The following is a 20723-nucleotide window of genomic DNA, read 5'->3' on the forward strand; positions in this document are numbered from 1 at the left end:
GGCTCCAGCAGAGTTGCAGGCGGAGCCTCCCTAATCCCCAAATCCCAAATCACCAATGCTCCAGAGACATGAAGGTTTTGAGCACCAACAGGAAGACGCACACGGAGAATTCTGTGCTGACCTTGGTGCGGGGTCTCAGTCAGAGCACACGCCATCTGACGCAAATACCCTCGAAGGTTACCTGCCGGACGCCTGCACCAGGCCACCGTGAAACCGAATGGATTTGGTGTTCAGCCTTGAGTGCCACACCAGGCCGTCTCACCACGGCCACACATTTCAGGGAGGAATGCTCAACCAAGAGCCACCATCTGCTCAGCTGCCCAGACCTCAAGCCCCAGGAGCCCTGGCTTCCCGTCATCGTCACCAGGTAGCACAGGCACAGTGTCCTCCACTGCTCCAAAACCGTTCCCAGTTCAGCCCAGCCCTGGTGAGGGTGCTGGGGCCGCGTGGCATGTGCCCTCACCAATTGGGATCAGGACATGCAGAGCAGCAGGGCTCTGTCCTGGGTCGGGAAGGCAGCTCTGACCACCCTGAGGGGCTGAGCTGCAGAGAGCAGGGTCCGGGTGGCTGCAGCTTGACAGTATGACAACGAGCAAGCTCCTGGACTGCAGAAGAAGCCACAATAGGGACAGCGAAGAGGACAGACACCATCAGGACCCACGCGCCCGACACCAGGGAGGCCTGGAAGGCTGGGCTGTGCGCACCCTTGGGGCAGGTGGCTCTCGCCCCAGGCCTGCTGTGGAGGGGAAATCACTGTTGCAGAATGCCTGTCCTTTCTCCCTCTCCCACCCTGACCCTGAACCTCCCTGGGAATATTTGACTTTTTCCCCTTTAGAAAATCTTATCTACAAACAGAGCCTGCGGTGTTCACAGATGTGACTCTGAATTATTTAAAGGCTGTTTCCTTAAGGATGTAATTATGGCTGGGCAAAGCACGTTCAGTTGGTGCCTGAATATGCAAACAACCTGGGCGTGGGGTAGAAAGTCCTCACAAGCACGTCTAACACGTGCGTGTGACAGCTGGATCCTGGTGGCTCACGGTGCAGGACTCTTGCAGACACACAGAGGGATTCCTGGGTCGGTTCCACAGCTTCCGTGAGAAAGGTGCAGGGCCTGGGGTGATGTCAGGATGGTCCACGACAAGACCCACGGTGCCTAAACTCCAGGCCGCCTGGCCACCGAGCCCTGTGGCATGGAAGACCGTGCCCCGTGCCACTCTCCCCCAACCTCCCGGCCTCCTGCGTGCTTCCTGAGGGACGCCCACCAGGCTGTCAGGACGCTGCTCATGCCACCACCTCTCTCAAGATGAGGGGACATGCACCCAGCATGCAATCATGAAGGGCCCACGAGTGTTGCTAAGCAGCCTGGCTGCTGCCTGTAGGACCCGGAGTGACAGTCAGGTCTGGGCACCATGTGTGGGTGGGTAGGAGGGCTGGGCACTGCCGCGAGGAAGGGCTGCCAGGCCACTGCCCAGGGGAGAGATGAGGGTATGACCCACAGGTCAGCTGGTGGTGAACTGCTCTTTTCTGACCCTAGAGAAAGAGGGGAAAGGAGACTTAAGAGCCACCTTGTCCCTGCTCTCCAGGGAGAGGGTGACCTCTGCTGACCATGCAAAGTATCTTGGAGTCTTCCTATGGTCTCTGCCATCAAAACATGGCCCTTCCCTGGTCTGAGCAGAGAGGAATGGACAGGTCTTCCTGGTATCGCAGCAGCAGGCCAGTTGGATGCCTCCTGATGCCAGGCCTGCCCCCAAGAGAGGGGCCAAGGGCTTTCCAGCTTGTGGGCCTGCAGGGTGGAGTCCTGACTCAGAAGAGTGGCCCGCCTAACCAGCCACAGGTGCTGTTCCTGAGGACAGGGGCAAACGCTCTCAGGGTTTCCAAATGCAGAGCAAGGAACCGACTCCAAGCCTGTGGCTCTAAATGAAGCCCAGGTGCCGGATTGAAGCCTGGTGTCCAGGTGCATCTGTCAAGTTCCATCTGAGAACTAGAGTGTTCAAATGCCTTAAGAAGCGGTGAGGTGGCCAAAGAAAGCCTTACTGTAAGGTGGCATTCATGCTCCTTCCCTTGCCAAGACTCACCCCGTGCAGAGGCGGACCGAGTCGACAGTCCACAGAACACCTTGCCCATGGGTCCCCTCACACAACTCTGTGTTGTCACCCAAAGTTCTTCCTCATTGAAGAGCTTCATTTCCAGCATCTAGCCGAGACATTTTCATTTTTTTTCTATGTAGATGGACACAATATCTTCATTTATTTATTTTTATGTTGCCTCTCATGTGCGAGGCAGGCACTCTACCCCTGAGCTGCTGCCCCAGCCCCAAGACATTTTCACTTCAAAACAAAACCATTGCATGATCATGTGGCATGTCAGTGTCCTCGTGGTTAAATTCCTGCCGTCAGGCGTTTCCTGAAGCTCTTCTTTACTAGTCAAACATTGTACATCCCTCCTTTGACTCCTCATGCTGACACTTCCTTCCCACTGCTGGTCCCCAGAATTCTGTCCTGATGTCACATGGGCTTGAAGGTCTTTTAAACGTTTTTTAGTTTTCCATGACCACGAGACCAATTATTTCAATCACCGGTGGTTCACATCAAAACCACGGAACACGCTGCACCTTGGTGGTTGTTAGGTATGAAAGGCAATGGTCGCTTTCATGTGTGGCTCTTCTTTGTCCCCTGCTGGCTCATGCACAATCGGGAGATTTTCCTAATTTCTAGAATAAGCAGAAACAGCACGTTCCTATTCTCCGGCTTCTTTGCCAGTTGCTTCCTGTTTCATCGAAGCTCAGAACAGGTGAGAGGCTGTGCTCCTCTCCTCAAGCCCTCTCCTGGCCACGTGCAGGAACAGGCAGGCCATCACCCTGAAGGCTTATTCTTGGTGATCTACGGGCATTTGGCCCAGTTAGATGCCCTGGCACTTTTATTAAAACCGACTGTGTTGCCAGAGGGTGCCTGCCCATCACCGGGGCTTCTCTGCCAGCCTCAGTGGTCCAAGTCCTTAGTGTGGAGCTCACCTGCCCACAAAAGGCACAGGGACAGGTGAGTGGCTCAGAGGCCTGCCTGTCCACCTGAGGCACGTGAGGCCAGGATGAAGGGACATGGGAAGAGGTGGTCCTGGAGGCCCCGTTCCTTCTCAGTACGTTTGCTGACAGACACGTGGCTGCAGAGGCCAGGGAACCAACCCAGGAACCCCTCTGTGTGTCTGCAAAAGTCCTGCTGACCCCTGGGTGCACAGACACAGGCTTCCAGCAGGAAGAGTGACCATCAGGCCTGCGTGTGGCTGCATTCAAGACCTCAGCTCAGCATCTTTGGTGGGCAACCTGGCATTTGGCCAATCACAGGTAGGGACCAAGCAAGCACTCGAGGGGGTCCACACCCCTCAGAAGTACCTGCAGGGCCTCTTTCTCTACTCCAGGGCACACCAGAGGGGGCTGCAAGCCTTGCTGCTTGTGGGCACCTCTCAGGCACTTGAGGAGCCTGCAGGTTGGTCAGTGTGACAACCATTGCACCACCCCCAGTGGGCACACTGTTGTCCAGGTGTCTGTTGGTTTCCTTGGGATCTGGTCACCTCTTTTCCAGAATTGAGCACAGAGCCCAGGGCCATTTGGAAGTGTCTCGGAGCAGGCCAGGGCCGCATGGGGAGGAAGCAGCCCTCAAGAGCAGGCATTTGTCTCTGCGGGCTCACTGTGTCCAGATCTGATAATAGCTAATTCCACCAAATATTAGAGGGGCTCACATTTAATTAAGGAGTGGCCATTTGTATGCTCCAGACTGGAGGTCCCCACTGCCCGGAGTCAAAGGAAGAGTCCTTCAGGGAATATGCCAATCTTTTCTCATTTCTCTGCAGGGCTCTTGCCCTCTTTGAATGCAATTATGGGAACAAATAAAATGGCTTAACTCAACTCCCCCGTGACACAGTCAGCTCTCTGCTGATAAAACCAGTTGTGTGGGCAATCATTAAATGAGAAATCTAATATTTAACTAAATTTAATAGTCTGTTGCTTTGGTGCTCTTCTGTGAAGGGTGGGATTTAATAGAGAGGAGAGAGCTATTCACATGCAGCTGTGCTGTCAGTGAGCCGTGAGAGCACCGAGTGCCCCACGTGAAGCCAGAACTCCCAGGCCCAGAGACCAGTGACGGGCACTTGGCAGGTCCCCAGTAGCCCTGGGCAGGCCTCACTCAGGCCGCAAACATTACACACTGAGTAGGAAACTTCTGCTTCTGACCGGCCTGGGAGGTCGCTGAGTGATGCCAGGAACATCTCGCCCAAAGGCATCAGTGAGGAAGAAGAGGGTACTTCTGTTACCGCTGTTGACCGGTGACGAGTCCTTGCTTCCCCGATGTTGAAGAATAACACCAGAGAAGCACGCCGAGGCCAGGTCAGAGCAGAAATTAGAAGTTTATTAAAGGACAGCAGAAAAGACTTCTCCCGGAGGAAGAAGGGGACCCAAGAGGTGGAATCCGTGGAAGTGCGGTTGTCTCCCCTTTTTATAGTTTTGGTGATGGAATGTAGGTTGGAAGGCCCAGAGGTGGGACACTTCTTTGTGATGGGCTATCTTTGAGTTTGCTGGGGGCTACTCATTAACACTTCTTTGAGGTGGACTCTGGCCTAGGGCCTTTTTGGACTTCATTAACATTCCATGAGTTGTCCTGTGTTTTCCCTGAGTCATTCCCAGCATGGCCTCCATTTTAGATTTCACTCGGTATTAGACCCGATTTACCTAACTACACTGACTACCTAACTTTAAATCTGGCTTCACTTCCATGAACTGGGAGAGGGTTCTGGCCCTGCTCATTTTGCAATGTAGTGACCCAGAGCAGGCCTGGCCACCAGGACACCTCTCCAGCCCAGGCCCTGCAGGTGCCCAGCTGCAAAAACTGGCTGAAAGCAACTGACTCACCTTCTAATTTGCTAATTGCACTAATCTTCATGAGCTCACATTTTTCCGTGGGCCCCACATTTGTACACCCCATGTCCCTCACCTGCTGCCCATCTGAGCCACTCCTGTAGGCAGGCAGAGTGGTAAAGAGGTAAAGGTTCTCCCAAGGTCCTAGTGGACCTCCAGTGACCTGGACCTTTGAGATGAGCTGGTAAGATCCAAGCACTGGTCTGCAAATTGCCTGGGTCTGGTCACATCAGAGAGCCACAGCACTGATTGGGTAGTTAGTCTCTCAAGCACAGGAAGCCATCTATGAGCCCAGTGAACATTTGCTTTACTTAGTGTTGTTGGAGTTAGGCGTGGAGCAGGGGTCGACCATCCGGCCTCAGCTTCCTTGACTCTTGCCACTCAACGGTCTGAACACCAGGCGCCCCTGAGGACCTTGGGCTTTCTGGACACCGGGAGGACCTCTCAGTGTTTGGTGTCCCATGGCAAAGCATTGCCTATGGAGCGTTACTGTCCATGTGTACAGTCATCCAATCTAGGGTCTCAAAGTCCAGATAGCTTTTTTTAGTCTTTATTTTTAAGTGGTGCTGAGAATCGAGTGCCTCACGCATGCCAGGCGAGTGCACTACCACTTGAGCCACAACCCCAGCCCCCAGATAGGTTTGTACTTAAGAAATCTGAAGTGATTTTGCAGGGAGAAAATATAATGAAGACCACATTTCAGTGTCCACTGTCTTTCTTTCCCTGGCTACTTGGGCTACTGGGTTTCAACCATCTGTCCTAACAGATACATAATGCCCGTTTTCCAAAAGCTAACAGTCCTTAGATGAGTCAGACCAACTCTGCATGAGTAACAAATGCTCTGAGCACAGAATTCCAGGGGTGCAGGCAGCCTGCACAGTGGAGGGACCTGGTATCTGCCTAAGCTCCTGACTTCAGACCGAACTTCCAGCCATGACACTTGAGCAAGCTATTTAAAGTCTCTCTTTCTTGGTCCATCCCATAGAAATAATAACTGTCACTCCAGCACTGGCGGGGGAGCAGGGGGACGAGGAGAGGGCCCACGTGCACCCAGGTGTGCAGGCATGCGGTGGAGGTCACCTGTCCCATGGCATGGTTGCCTTCTCTCTTGCAGAACTCTTTGACCTGGAGACGAATGAGCATGTACAGAAGGCCATCAGTGACCGACAGATGCCCAAAATTGAATACAGGAAGATCGAGATTGATGATTATAGTAAGTGCTCCTCTTTTCCCCCTTTAAAAAGGAGAGCTGGGGGCTGCTGTAGAACCACCCACCGTAGCAGTTGCTGCTGAGCGCAGGAGCCCGAGAGCCGTGCAGAGGCTGCATGCCTCGCCACCCACCCCACCCTCGGCTCACCGTGTCCACACCAAGGTGCTCACAGTGGTGACCAGCCCAAAACCAGGCAGAGCACACGACTCCTCTCCTTGGGAGCCAGCAATTAAGGTGAAAACTCAAGTGAAATGCTGCTTTCGCAGGCCTCCCAGGAGACAGCCTCTCTGGAAGTCCCTCCTCCAGCTGTCTGAGGTCTTCATGACTTTGGTCTCTTGCCTCTGGGGTCAACAGTGAGTTAACAAGGGGCTTCCCTGCCTCTGGAGGAATACAGATGACAGGTGTGGGAGGGGGGTACTGCCTGAGGAGCCCCTGTCACCTGCCCACTGAGGACATTATCAGGAGCACTCCTCTGCACAAGGCACAGGGACCCCAGAGGAGGCTGGATGAGCCTGCAGCCCAAGGGGAGGCAAAGTTCTCATAGTGTCCTCTCACCTGCACGCAGCTGGCTCCCAGATCAACCCACCAGCCTTGAAGAACCCAGTGTAAGCTGCCCACTCCAAGCCTCCCTGCCTCCCCAGACTCCTCCCTCCCGGCCTCCAACGCCAGCACCCTGTGGCTTGTTGACTGTGCTCAACAACTTAGACCTCAAGCCTGCAGGTCGCCTTTAAGTCCTTCCCTCAGCTCCCACTTTCCCAGCGTCTCTGAGTTGTCCCTAGGCCTCCCCTTTGGGCGAACAGTGACGGACAGCCACTGTCAGAGCAAAGCCTGGAGAGGAAGAGCAGGTGACGGGCTCCTCAGACGGTGCCAGCTGTGCTGAGGGGCAGGGAGGAGCTGCAGGCACCTGGCCTCGTAGCAGGTGCTCTGGGTCCACCCTGTCCCATTCAGAAGGTAGGACAGCAGCTTGTGGCCTGGCTCGGGGGGCCCTGAAGTGCGAGCAGATACCCTTGTGCTCCATGACCTAGAGAAGACCCAGCTAGCTGGCAGACTGTGCCTCCCAGGGCAGGGACCGAGGCCCACCCAGGGAAGCAATCAGATGGACCATGCTGCCCGCTACAGCTCACTGCGGGGAGCAGGAAGCAAAGGCCATGCCTGTTCAGAGGAGGTGTGAGAAGGGACCCCGATGGTCATGGGACGACTCTGGGACATCAGACTGAATGGCCCCTGCAGGGGGTGTTCAGTTGTATAAGAAGTTGGAGGGCCACTCAGAGGAGTGCCACTGCAGTGGGAAGGAATGCAGTGTGGGGTGCTGCAGGGTGGGGCCTGCCTGGCCAAGCCACCCCACAGTGCATCCCCAGCTCACTCAGCCAAACACCCGAGGCCTCTGTGTCCCAGTCACAGCTCACAGTGTGTGCAAGGTCTGTTGAGATCACCTAAACGTGGCCGGAAGGCATGTGGGCCACTGTCCTGCAGGAAGCTACGCCCACCTTCCAAAGTCCAAGAAGTCTGTAAGTGTGATGTGCTGCCAGTCCCCCACCACCGCAGAATCCAGAGTTACCCCTCGAAATGCCCCTCTGTGACTGCTCTGAGGAAGGACCCGAGAGATAGGCCCTCAAGGACAGAGAATTGAACACAGGAACACCGTGAGCAGAGGCTGGGACGATCAGCTTTGGCCAAGAAATGTGTCTATGCTGTGGGGTATCGTGTGGGCTCCCGGCCTCAGTGTCTCTGCCTCGCAGCCTAGCTCTCTCCTCTCCACTGCTGTCCCCACGCTTCCAATCCTGATGCCTGGGGCACCAGCGTCACCCTCCTCTCAAGAAGTGCAGAGCCGGCCTTGAGGAGCCAATGCCAGCTCCCGCCTGCTGCCAGCACCCCGGCACAGCTTTACTTGAAAGTGGGCACCAGTGCAGGGAGGGGGCACTGCTGGGTGTTCGGGGACTGACGTCGCCCCTTAGGAGCAAGCACGTCCTCAATGCTGTCCCTCCTGGCCTCTGTTTTGGGCTCCACTTCTGCTGGAGCGCAGGGGCCTTGGGAAGCCAGGCAGGCTGCAGGAAGGACTCCCCTGAAGGAGCCCAGCTAACTCCTTCCCCAGGTATGCCCTCAGGTGCTGGGTGGCAACAGCAGCCCACACCACGTTCTAGGGACAGGTAAAGGACAAAGTCAGTGCCTGCCTCTCTGCAGGTCCCTGGATCACTGATCCAATTTGCAAGCCATTAACATTCAGCCGGATCCGTCATGAGAAGCTGTGTCAGAGCCAGGCTGCCCAGCCCGGGTGTGTCTGGTCAGTAATTGTATTGAAAAGCCACTAATTCCAGCTTAATTGCTGTGCCTTTGGTAATCTGGGTTGTAGTTAATGTCAACAAACAAATTCTAACTTGGGCCAGGAGGCTTGTTGGGGAGAGGTGGACAGAGGAAACCAGTGGGCCAGTTTGCTTGAGGCTCTGTTCTCACCCCCCACACACTGCTGAGACCAAACCCAATGACCACGGTGGCTGCAGGACCAGCTCTTTTCCCAGGGTCCTCTTCCTGTGGCTCCAGAAGACAGTCAGACCTACCCAGCATGAACCTGAAGACAGGGACTGGCAAAGCCCCCAAGGGCTGTGTCCCTCTCCCCCACCTCAGCCCCATCCCTCAGTCTTCCTGTCCCCAAACATCCATTCCCAAAATGTGGCAGATGTGGCAGTGGCTGCCCTGGCTGGACCTCACACTCCTGTGGGGCTTTTCTGCTGGCAGGTACCGCAGGGACCTTCCTGGTTTCAATGTACACTCCTGGGAGGTGGACCTTAAGCTCCAGCCAGAAACGGAGCCTCCAGGCACACAGCAGGCCAGAGCCACTAAGAGGAAGCCTGGGCTGCTCTCTAGATTTCCACCCACACCTCCCCAGAGCGCCCACAGGCCCCCACAACCCTGCAGACACAGATTCAAGGGGTGCCCCGCCATCCACCCTGCTGCCCCGCCCTGACCACCGCTGGGTTCCATTTCTCCACAGACTTGCCGATGCAGATCCTAAAGCCGGCGACCTTCACGGACACGGCCCACTACCCCTTGCTCCTGGTGGTGTGAGTACAGCTGCCTCTTTCCTTTTGTGTTGGGGCTCAAGGCACCAGGAGAGGTGAACACTGAGCTAGAGGACAAGCAGAGGAGACTAGAGTGCAAGCACAGCACCCAGCCAGTTAAGACAGCAGCAAAGACCAGGTTCCCTCCATAGCTCCCAGAGACCCCCAGAGCTTGCAGGAGGGTGGAGGCCCCTCCCCAGGCTACTCCAAGGCAGGCTGCCTCAAAGACAGCACGTGCTTAGTCAGACACCAGGGATTGTCTGACTGGCTGGCACCATGTTGAGCAACAGCAAAGATAGCTCTTGGAGGGAAGGATGGAGCCCTCCTGAAGATAGCTCATGGAGGGCAGGAGGGGCCCTTCCTGAAGAGAGTTCATGGAGGGCAGGAGGGGCCCTTCCTGAAGATAGCTCATGGAGGGCAGGATGGAGCCTTCCTCAAGATAGCTCATGGAGGGCAGGATGGAGCCCTCCTGAAGATAGTTCTTGGAGGGCAGGAGGGGCCCTTCCTGAAGATAGCTCATGGAGGGCAGGAGGGGCCCTTCCTGAAGATAGCTCATGGAGGGCAGGATGGAGCCTTCCTCAAGATAGCTCATGGAGGGCAGGATGGAGCCTTCCTCAAGATAGTTCTTGGAGGGCAGGAGGGGCCCTTCCTGAAGATAGCTCATGGAGGACAGGAGGGGACCTTTCTGAAGATGCTGATGGAGGGCAGGAGGGGCCCTTCCAGGTTAGGCTGTCCCTGAGCACAGATGGGGGAGGCCTAAGCCTTGGACCCTGCCTGCTACTTGCATTCTGATAGCTGGACCAGCTCACATCTCACTGCCAGGAGCCAAGCATCATCCATAGATGGCCCTGAAAGTGTAGTTTTCCTCCAGCCGGCCAGCAGACCCTTGCTTTAGACACCAAGATCCTTTCACATGCTCTGTAGGCACCTCAGAAGAGGCTGGGTCTGCCTGGGGCTCTTTGCAGGCTGGGTTCCTATCCTCCGTGTGCATGTTAACAGGCCCCTATGCTAACAGCAAGGTGGGTGGTCACCTGCACTCACACTCAGAAGCTCTGGGATTGTTGCAGGGGACAGATGAGGCAAGACACCAAATAGGAACTAGAAGCAGGTTTATTGGGCTGCAGCCAGGTTCAGAGGGCACAGCTTTTGCTGTAATCCATCAATCCCCCTGAACCCCGAGTTCAGGCAGTTTCTGAAGTTTATACCCAGCCTGTGAGGGGAGGGGCTCAGAAGTTCCCAGTCTGTGGGAGTTCACATAAAGCAGCTTTCTGTTTTCACTGTTCTGGGAAAGTTAACCCTTCAAGGATGGCACCTGAGAAGGGGGGAGCTTCTCTCCCCTTTCTTTCCCCCCTGCCAGCTGTTAGCTCATCTTAGAAATGTAGACGTCTCTGTGAAGCCCAGCTCAAGGCCAGAGGCCTTGTTAAAGGACCTGTCTTTTTTAAATCACACTTTGCATTTGTAAACACACTTCTACAAACCACTATACTGAATAAATTTTTAGAAAATCTAGTAAAGGGGCATCCAGCACCTGGGGTTCTGTCTTTCAGGCCCAGTAAGGTAGAGCGACAGGAAATAAGAAGTCTAACTAACTGAACTCTTTTGTAGAGACTCTTGTGCTGACAGTCCTAAGGCCAGTTACGGTCCAGACTCTGGAGAAGCTTCATTAGGATTTTCTGTGGAGGAGACGGTGCCACTACAGAAGGGCACCAGGGTCTGACACTGCCCCTTGTCCATTTCCCACCTGCCCTTCCCAGCCAGGGAGCGGGAGGAGCCGTGGAGCTCCCTTGCCTCTGGAGGCTGAGAAGGGTGAGTCCCAGCAGGGACCTGCGCTGGGTGGCCGTAGGGAGCGTAGGACATTGCGCACCTGGTGAACACCTGATGGAGCTCCAGGGACCTCCTGGCCTCGCCCAGCCGCCATCCTGGGCTTAGCCCCTATGTTACACTAAGGCTTTGTGATGAGTCTGACATACAGACACCAACCTGAACTGTGGTATAGACGCCAACCTGGACTCACATCCCTTGATGTTTGGACTGGTTTAACACAGTTTCGCCAACAACACACACAAACACACACACACACACACACAAAACGCATGCGCACTGCACATGTACCTACACACACCCCCACCACCCACACACCACCTGCACATAAACCATGCACACCCCCACACACACCTCTACGCACACCCATGCACACCTCCACCCATGTGTGTGAACAGTTCAGCTCGCCCACGCTGGCAGTGAACCTGGACTGAGGGGTCAGCCTGGGGGTCAAGGGCAGGGTCCTTTAGGAGAGAACCTGCAGACCCGCCGGCCCACCCTGTAGCACGCTGAGCTGTGACTGTCCTTCCAGGGACGGCACTCCCGGGAGCCAGAGTGTGGCGGAGAAGTTTGAGGTGACTTGGGAGACGGTGATGGTGAGCAGCCATGGGGCGGTGGTGGTCAAATGTGACGGCCGAGGTAGCGGCTTCCAAGGTACCAAGCTCCTGCATGAAGTGAGGAGGCGGCTGGGCGCCCTGGAGGAGAAGGACCAAACGGAGGCTGTGAGGTGAGCATCCGCCCGCGGGACTAGGGGCCATGGGATGGGTGCTTGTGGTCAGTGCTCGCATCCTGCCTGCCACCCGCTCTCACTCAGAAAGCTCTGTGCACAAGTGCAGAGCAGGCCCCAGGGAGACCTTCCTGTGGTGTCCCCACAGCTGTGTGGCTCCTGGGTTGAGGGGTCACTACACGTGCTGGAGGCAGAGACTGGCAGTGGGGCTGCCTTGCTTCTCCGTGTGGCCAGTGTTGCCCGTGTCCACACACGTCTTTGCCATTTGTCACTAGGGAAGAGAAGGTAGGGCAGAAAGGACAGAAAGAGAATCCGAGTGGGGTCATGCAGAGGGTCACCCTCATTACGGAGGAGACAGCCCCGGGCAGGCGCAGGTCGGGGGTCAGAAACGTCCTCCTCGATTCTGGGGACTGGTGCCTCTTCGTCCTATCTGTCCCCTTTCATCCTTGTCACTGGGCCAATGAGACCAACCAGGTGCTACCCAGGTCAGGCAGTGCCCAGCACCAAGGGGAAGGGCTCAGTGATTTACTGAATGTCATTTACCCTGGAAATAAAGAGACGTGAGGAAGCTGTGCAGACCAGATGCTGGCTGTCTTCAGGCTCGCTCTGGAGGCAGTTCCCCATCTTGTGGCACAACATGGTGAGCCGCTGACCGGGGCTCCCTGACAGGTGTCCCTGAACCATCACTGGACTGTGCAGACGCACACTTGGGAGGGCAGGGAGGACGGGGAAGAGAAAGCATGACCAGGCCCATGACGAAGCAGTGTCTCCAACCCGAGAGGGGCGCCTGCACCACCCTCAGGCCAATAAGGTGCACGTGCTGGGCCCGGCGTGTGAGGGGGACACAGCACAGAGCCACAGCTGACTGCCCCTCTGTGCCAGTTATCATTCCAGTTTACTTTGCAGCTTTTGAAGGGGTCACATCACTGGCTTTGCAAAACATTTTCTCTTGTTTTTTTTTTTTTTTTTTTCAAAAAAAGCTGGATAGCATGTGGTTTCACGCGATAAAGGACTTTAAACCCATGAAGCAGTGAGGGGGGACAAGTGGCTTCTCCAGGGTGTTGGGAGCCAGGTGAACATGGAGAAGGCCATACCTTCCCCTGTGTGTGTCACAGACAAGACCCAGGGAGAAATCGAGGACCTGGCAGTCAGGAAGGTGCACCTCAAGGTTGTGTTTGCCTGAAGTCAACGTGTGCATGTACACACACACACACACACACACACACACACACACACACACACACACCTCAAATGTGCTTTCAACAAGGCACTGTGCTGGCTCTGAAAGTCCACAGGGACAGCAGATCCCGGGGTAAGAGATCCAGAGACCAACAGTCCCACTGAAGACGCAGCCCCCTCCATCTGTTTATCCACCACATGACCTTGTCCTGAGCTAACTCCTCACTTCATGGCAGGATGGCCATCAGAGGCACCTGCTCCGTGCCGCTTCATGCGCCTCCAGCAGGTTCAGGCAGGTGGAGGCCACTTCCAGAAACCTCCGTGAAGGAAGGGGGAGCTCCCCAAGACTCAGCTCACAGACCTCTCCTTCCACGGCCCTGCCCTGCCCTGGCTGATTCCGAACCCAGAACCCAGCACCAGCACCAGCACCAGCAAGAGAGGTGCAGGCAGTCACCCTGAGACCACGTGGGCCACGTTCTCCTGCTGGGGGCCCCTCCTGGCAGAGGAAGGACGAGGGATAAGAACCCCTGGTTTCTGTTTTGAAGGAGGAGGAGCTGATGGGTGCAGGCCAGCAGCCGGCCATGTGTGCTACAGAAGGCTTCCCACGAGGAGGAAGAGGAGGCCAGAGGGCTGGAGGCTGGCTGTCCCTCCTCCCTGGGCCTTTCCCCTGCCCCCTCGCACTCTGTCCTCTCCCCACCTCTCACCACTGAGGACCAGGTGGAAGGTCAGGTGCCCTTCAGGCTCAGCTGCAGCACTTGGCTATGCCCCGCTGCCCCCCCGAGAACAGGAGGACAGGGCAGTTCCACACTCACATTCTTTTCCAAAAATAAAGAATGGACCAGCCACGTGTTCAAAAACCAGATAGAACCTGTTCTAGAAAAGCCGTCAGCAACGTCGAATCTCAACCACTGGAGCTCACAGGACAAGAGCACAGAAACAACTGCAAAACCTAGAGCCACCAGGAGGCCGCAGGGTGCCCCTGGGTCCAGCCACACAGCTTTGGCTCGTGCGGAGTGGGGTCTGTGTTCCCATTACTCAGAATGGCCAGTTTGGGCAGGATAAACATCACGAGGCCCACCCAGCTGACTCCCAAGGCTCCCCACTCTCACAAGCCATCCCATTCCCCCATCTCCCTGCAGCTGGTCCTCTTCTGACGGAGCCCATTGGACCTCATGTCCCATCAGCAGCTAACAGGAGAGAAGTCCCCTGTGTGAGGAGGGATGGTCACGTCAACACCTGATGTGGGCCCCGGCAGAGCCACACTAGCTCTGGGAGCACAGTGCTACAGAAGCAAGTGACCCAGCCCAAAGGGCTTCAGTGAGAGGTGCCCGTGGCCAAGACCTTGAGGGGTGAATAGGGGACAGCCAGATGGCAACAGGAGACACATGTTCCAAAGGCCAGGGTAATGCAAGGCACAGCCCAGGGCGCCTGACACCCACTGTGCGGGTGGACCATGGAAGAGCAAGGGCAAGTAGAGGGGTGGATGGATCCCAGCACGGAGCCCGTGGAGGGGTGGCACGGACCTGGCTGGTGAGGGTCGAGCGGCCCCTGCTTGCCTACGCACCCCTCGAGGCCTTGACCTTGTCTCCTGACATCCTTTCCTTCCAGCTAAAATCTCACCTCCTGCCCCGCTCCCTCTGGGCTCTGGGGCCCCCCAGGGCAGAACCAGCGCATGGTGAGGGGGTGCACGCAGGGCAGGAGGCACAGCAGGGCCACCTGCAGACAGCAGCTCTGTCTAGGTCCCCACAAAGCCCACAGGCTCTCTGTGTCACTGAAGCTCGCATTGCCACCCACGAGGGCTCCTTGGCCTCCAGTGGCACAGTGCCCCGTCCTAGCCGAGGGCAAGGCATCTGCTCTGTCTGCCTGCCGAGCTCAGAGCTGCCGACTGCGCAGCACGTCCCAGCCATCGTCACCGTTCACTGCGCTTCAGGCCTGCTCCCCGCTCACAGCACACCTCTTGAGGGTGCGAGTTTTGGGGTCCTCTGGACCCCTCCACCCAGGCCTACAACTGAGCGAAGTACCAGCTGGATCAAGAAAGATGCCCGACTGGCCCTGATCAGTTCCTGGCAGTGTGTCCCCGCATTCCCCAGCAGTAAGCAGCCTGCCACACGCAGGAACCTGCCTCCCATACAGCAGGGTCCATGTCCACAAGCAAATCTTCCTGTGGCAGCTGCCCAGCTGGTTAGTGGGAACATTGCTACAAGATAACAAGAGTCCTGGGTCCTGGGAAGAACATGGTCATTTCCAGGTGGGCATCGTTAGCGGGATCTACCACCCGGCCATTAGAGGAGAGGCCAACCAAAGACCCAAGGTGGTCGTGGAGAACGATAAAACAAGGAAAGTTTCACAAATCAGAAAGGAGCCAAGACCCTGGCCATGTCCTCCAGGGGACCTGGGCTCACTCAAGTTCATCACGTTCTCCACAGGCTACACACGGATCCCCAGCCACGTGGCCTGGATGGATACGTGGCCCTGGGGAGAAGTCTCATGGGCCAGGTTGACCCTTCTTGAATTAGCTGGTCATGCCAGACTCTTCGAGATTGCCCAGATAGACTTCTGTAGAGTGTATAGACTTCAGGGCCTTGAAGGGAAATTCAGGAATTCGAGAATGAGGCCCTCCTCCCCAGGGCATTTCCCCTGCACTAATGGTGTCCACACACGCAGTGCAGTGGTGGTGACCTGAGGTGTGAGCGCGAGTGTGTGTGAGAGAGAGGAGTGTGTGTGTGTAAGTGAGAGTGAGTGTGTACAAGAGAATGTGTGTGAGTGAGAGAGGAGGGTGTGTGTGCGTGTGCATGAGCATGTATTGTGTGTGTGTGTGCGCACAAGTCTCAAGTCCCAAATCTGGAGGACACTACTTTTAAAAAGAAAAAGCACTGATTCTCCAAGGCCAGGCCCCCATAGCCATGTGTGGAAGGGACACGCCTCTGAAACCGGCAGCAGGATCCTTCCTGCCTCTGCCAGCCTCTCGGATCTCAGGCATCCAGGTCCTGTGGCTGGTGGGTGCATCACCCTGTGTCCCACCATCACATCACATGGCTTTCCCCGGTGTCTCTCCTCTTGGAAGGGCTCTAGTCACATTGTATTAGGGCCCCACCCTACTCCAGGGAGATCTCATCCCAAATTAAGTACATCTACCATGGACCCTGTTTCCAAATACGGCCTCCTGCTGAAGTCTGGGGATTAGGGTCTCAGTGCGTCTTTGCAGGGACACAGCGCAGCCCTCACAGATGCCCAGCACCATGGCCATCCTGCCTCCCTGCTCCTGCCCACCCCCCGTCACCTGCCCTCCCCTACCCAGAGGCAGCACTCCCAGTCCGCCAGCCATCCCGCAAGTGTCTGCCTCTGGATTCCTTAACCCAGTGGCCACTGCTCCATTCCCCACTGCCCACTCCCCACGAGCAGCTGAGGGGCGGATCATGACTTCAGCACTCTGGGTGCAGCTGAGCCAGCCGTCAGAGGGAGAAGGAGGGGTGCTTTGTAAACGCTCACGAGAGAGCAGGTCATGGGCAGCTCCGGGTTCCTGTCCTCCAACCCTGCCTGACTCTGGAAGGCTGGGGCAGCACCATTTGGAATGCAGACTACACTTAATTGGCTTGTCAGGGTCCCACCCCTGTTCCCGCCTCCACTGAGCGGAGCCCGTTGAGTTTATCCCGAGAACTGAGACCCTGAAGTCTAAGGACCTGCCTGAAGGTCCCAAACTCCTGTGGCTGAGTCACAGTGGGAGGCAGGGATCCTGACTCTGAGAGCAGAAGCTTCTGGAAGTCAAGACCTGTATGTTATGTGACATTTGTCCCCAAGACTGACCCAGGGCCTTATGAATGGCAGGTACTCAGTAAGCAGGAGAGGAAGGAGGAGGAGGAGGAGGAGTGGCACCCTGTTCTGCGCTCAGCGAGTACTCAAACCGAGGCCTGGAAGGCCTTGGTCCCAGTGTTCTAGAAACAACCGGGGGCCCCCTGACACTCAAACAATGACATGACAACCAAAGTCACCCCAGTTTTGCTGAAGCCAAGGAAGTCACCTCCTGTGGCCCTTGCCGCTCCAAGCAGAGGCACACCCTGCCCCCCAGAACTTGTCGTGTCTTCTGTCATCAGCAGAAGAATGCAGTTCCACCCAGGGGCGGCTGCCACATCCTGGGGCCCGGGGTCCTTGGCAAGTTGGCAGGCCTGGGAGGGGACCCCTGGGACCCAGCACCTAGAGCTTCACACCTCTTCTGGCCGAGGAGGGCGTAATGAGTGCAGGTGGCACCATCCAGCAGAATGGAACAAACAGGAGCCAGAACACACCAAGAAGTGGAGAGAAACCGGAGAGCAGCCGCTGCGGGCAGGTGGCAGGGGCCCCCAGGGAAACCCGCACCATTTCAGACGGCAGCCAGCTATCCCGGGAACCCCCAGCAGGTGGCAGGACGGATGCAGAAGTAGGGTCACTTTGAGGACACAGGAGGACACAGCGGGGAGGGTGGGAAGATTCTGGTGAGGAGGCAGCAGGCCCTGGGACATCCGAGTGGACACCAGCTGGTTGCTCCCCAGCAGGGCCATGGCAGGGAACTTAAGGAAGGAGTGTATCTGGTCATCTAGGGACAAGACAGGAACCTCCTCCAAGAACTGGGGACAAGGCCACCACAGTGGGATGAGCTCAGAGGTCCACTCTAAGCCCGGCAGCTCACAACCAGGGCTCCTTGGGCCCCTGCTGGCCCCAGAGGACCACTCCTCAAAGAGGGGTGTTCATGCTGGAGATGGTGAGAAGTGTCTGTGGGCCACTGGGCACAAAGCACAGCCCTGGGGCCACTGAGTCCCTCCCTCCTCCTTGACCTTGCAGGACCATGCTGAAGGAGCCGTACATCGACAGAACGCGGGTGGCTGTGTTCGGGAAGGTGAGTGTGCCGTCTCCTGTCCAGGCCCCTCTGCTGCGTCTTGACCAGGCTCCCCTGACCTGTGGGCTTGTCTGGGGTCTGGGGAGTGAGCGCTTATTTTTGAAGAGCAGGAGGTTGGCAGCGCTGTGTTTGCAGCAGAGGGAGCCGCCATTCATCAGCCATGGCCAGTGCTTCTCCGCGCAGCACCTGAAAGCCGAGAGCGGGCGGCCGGGTCCTTGCTGGAGGGCTCTGTGTTCTCAGGATCTTCTTCCGGAGCCTGTGCCTGCTTTTGCTGTGGGACCCAGGAAAGGAGGGCAGCGGGAGTCTGTTTCTGGGTGTCCTCCTATCTCCACCTTTGCTTTGTGGAGGGGGAGGAGGCTCACTATGAGACAGAGGAGCATCCACCTGGGGGCCCAGGTCAGGGTGGTGGCTGTTATAGGCAGGCCACAGTAGAGGCCCAGGGTTGGGGGGTGCCTGGAGAGCCACACTATGGTTCTGATGTGTCCACCACCCTGTGTCTGGATCTCCAGAAGGCAAGACCCCGGGGCTGTGCACAGAGGCCCCCACCATAGGCCCACTGCAGGGGGAGGTGCAGCAGGTCATCTGGGAAGCAGCTCCAAAATCATGGCGCCCAGCACTGGGGAGGGAGCGTGCGACCTTCCTGGTTGTGGGATAGACCAGAGCCTGGGACTATCCCAGAGGCTCTCTAGGCATATGGAGGCCACTCCCTGCCTGAGAGGCCCCAGAGCCAGCTGGATGGCCGATGAGTATATCCCAGGGGTCACCTCTCATCACGTACATGCCTCTGGAAGTCACTTCCTAACAGACTGGTGGCCAAAGCTGGGGCGCTGGTCAGTCTCCATGGTCCTCACTCTCCCCAACACGTGGATGCACAGCCGGAGAGCTCGGCCTCCATTCCTTGCCTAGACATCCCACCCATGAGACCTTTGCTCTGGACACAGCAGGTGCAAGGGTCACCTGGTGGTCAGTGGGCTCTACCAGTGATGGCTGGCCCAGCCTGTGGGAACCCAGGGCACTACGGAGAAGGGACGGTGCACCCTGTAGATGTGGCCCACTCGCCCAGCCCACAGCAGGAGTCCAGCCCGGACGCTCGCGGCCCCCGCCAGCCTTTCTTGGGCCCTCTGCCCTCATGGAGGCTCACGCTCCTTCCAGGGGCGAAGTTTGTTGGGGCTGTTTTGACCTAAGACACAGGTTTCAAGAGCCTGTGAAGGAAGCATCCTGCCGTCCCTGAAGGTTGGCCTTCGGGGACCTTCTGGGACCCTGTTTCCTCTGTGTCCACTCAGGTGAGCCCAGGAGCAGCTGGGCTCTGTGTCCCTCATCATGCCGTGCAGGACCCGGGCCACACAGCCCCGAGCAGTCGGTCTGCTTCACACAGGGAGGGATGCCTGTGCTCCCCGAGACAGGGAGAGAGCGGGAGTCTCTCTATCCCGCCTGCGGTGCCCCCACTCGCCAAGCCCCAAGCCCAGCACAGGCCCACACACTCACCCACCCACTCACACACGCTCACACACACTGACAGACCAGTCACGCAGACTTACACGCGTGCTTGCCCACCCGTCCCCGTGCACACACTCACACACATGCTCTGAGGCCTGCTCACACACGCCAGCAGCCCTGCACCCTCTCCTGGCTCTCTGGGCCTTTCTCCTCAGAGCTCGCATCTGTGTCCTGGGCTCTGCTCTTCACCAGGCGACCAGCTCTGAGGGTGCTCTGTGGGCGCTGATGTAAATCTTTCCCTGGGGAGCTGCCCTTCAGGACAGCCCAAGGTCAACTGAGGGCTCAACCCACCCACAGGACACGTGTCTGTCGGGTGCCGTCCTGGTCCCTCGGTCCTCCCCCTAGCCTGGCCTGGCCTGCACTGGGGCGGTGGAGGAGAGCAGCCTGCTCCAGCCCCTCGTGCCAGCACTGCCTGGTCAGCAGCGGCATCTCCGCTGCACCTGCACACAGCTGTGCCACTCGGCTCGGAGCCCAGAGAGGGCAGACCACCTCGCTGGAAAGGGCTTTGCTGCACCTCTCCTCCTGCCCTCAAAGAAATCTTCAAGTCATTTATTAGAAAGAGAAAGTCCAGGGGCTGGGGCTGGGGCTCAGAGGTGGAGCGCTTGCCTACCATAGGTGAGGCCCTGGATTCAATCCCTAGCACCACATAAATAAACAAAATAAAGGCATTGGGTCCATCTACAACTAAAACTATTTAAAAAAAAAAAAAAGAAAGAAAGTGAAAATATTCCCTCCTCTGAGGCGGTTCCATGGTGCGGGGTGGGCGCAAGCTCTCCTTTCTGTCTTCTCTCTCTGACATGCTCTCCCAGGACTACGGCGGATACCTGAGCACTTACATCCTCCCGGCCAAGGGTGAAAACCAAGGCCAGACCTTCACCTGTGGCTCTGCTCTGGCACCAATAACGGACTTCAAGCTGTACGGTAATGCCTGGATAGGAGCTGGCACTGGGCCCCTTTGTGTGGCCCTGACACCGTCCCCCACAGCACCTCTGCACCCCAACCACAGGCACCCTCAGTCCATACCAAACCTGGGAGCGGGGAGAGTCAGGCACTGCTTTTGAATGGAAGAGTCCATCCTCCTAATACCAGCAGATCTCATCCCCAGCACACGAGACCAGGAGCCAGAACTGGTGGCCAGCTCTCAGGAGTGCAGTCAGGACAGAAGGCGAGGAGGCCTCCAGGACCCCCTGGGCTGCCCTTCTCCTTGCTGCCAGAGTCCAGGCAGGACCCTGCACTGAGCTTGGGCACCTGGGGCGTTTGGCAGGGCAGGTGCTCACTGAGCAGGGCCGGGTAGCTGCGAGGCTCGGCTGCTCCTGGATAATAATTCAGCGAGGTCAAGAGTTCTGCTCCACCCGTGTGCTCTCCCTGGCTGGGCAGGCAGCAGAGTGGCTTTCCGGGGACGGGTGGTTAGGGTGACTGGCTGTAGGAGACTGGTGGAGGTGAGACCCCCAGGTCAGG

At 57.2% G+C, this 20723-nt stretch overlaps 1 protein-coding gene across 3 annotated transcripts in view; it reads left to right on the plus strand.

Annotated features, from left to right (window-relative positions):
* The window catches only part of DPP6 (dipeptidyl peptidase like 6), a gene marked incomplete at its 5' end in the record, with an annotated part of 757264 nt that overhangs the window by 732167 nt on the left and 4374 nt on the right, over positions 1-20723 (plus strand). For all 3 annotated transcript variants that reach the window (XM_081284194.1, XM_081284192.1, XM_081284193.1), the window contains 5 exons: positions 6020-6118; positions 9105-9174; positions 11525-11719; positions 17714-17768; positions 20075-20186. In XM_081284194.1, the coding sequence (XP_081140320.1) occupies positions 6020-6118; positions 9105-9174; positions 11525-11719; positions 17714-17768; positions 20075-20186 (531 nt within the window). The remainder of the gene's footprint in view (positions 1-6019; positions 6119-9104; positions 9175-11524; positions 11720-17713; positions 17769-20074; positions 20187-20723) is intronic.

The sequence above is a fragment of the Spermophilus citellus genome, assembly GCF_964194105.1.
Source record: "Spermophilus citellus genome assembly, chromosome: 3".
Taxonomy (NCBI): Eukaryota; Metazoa; Chordata; class Mammalia; order Rodentia; family Sciuridae; genus Spermophilus; species Spermophilus citellus.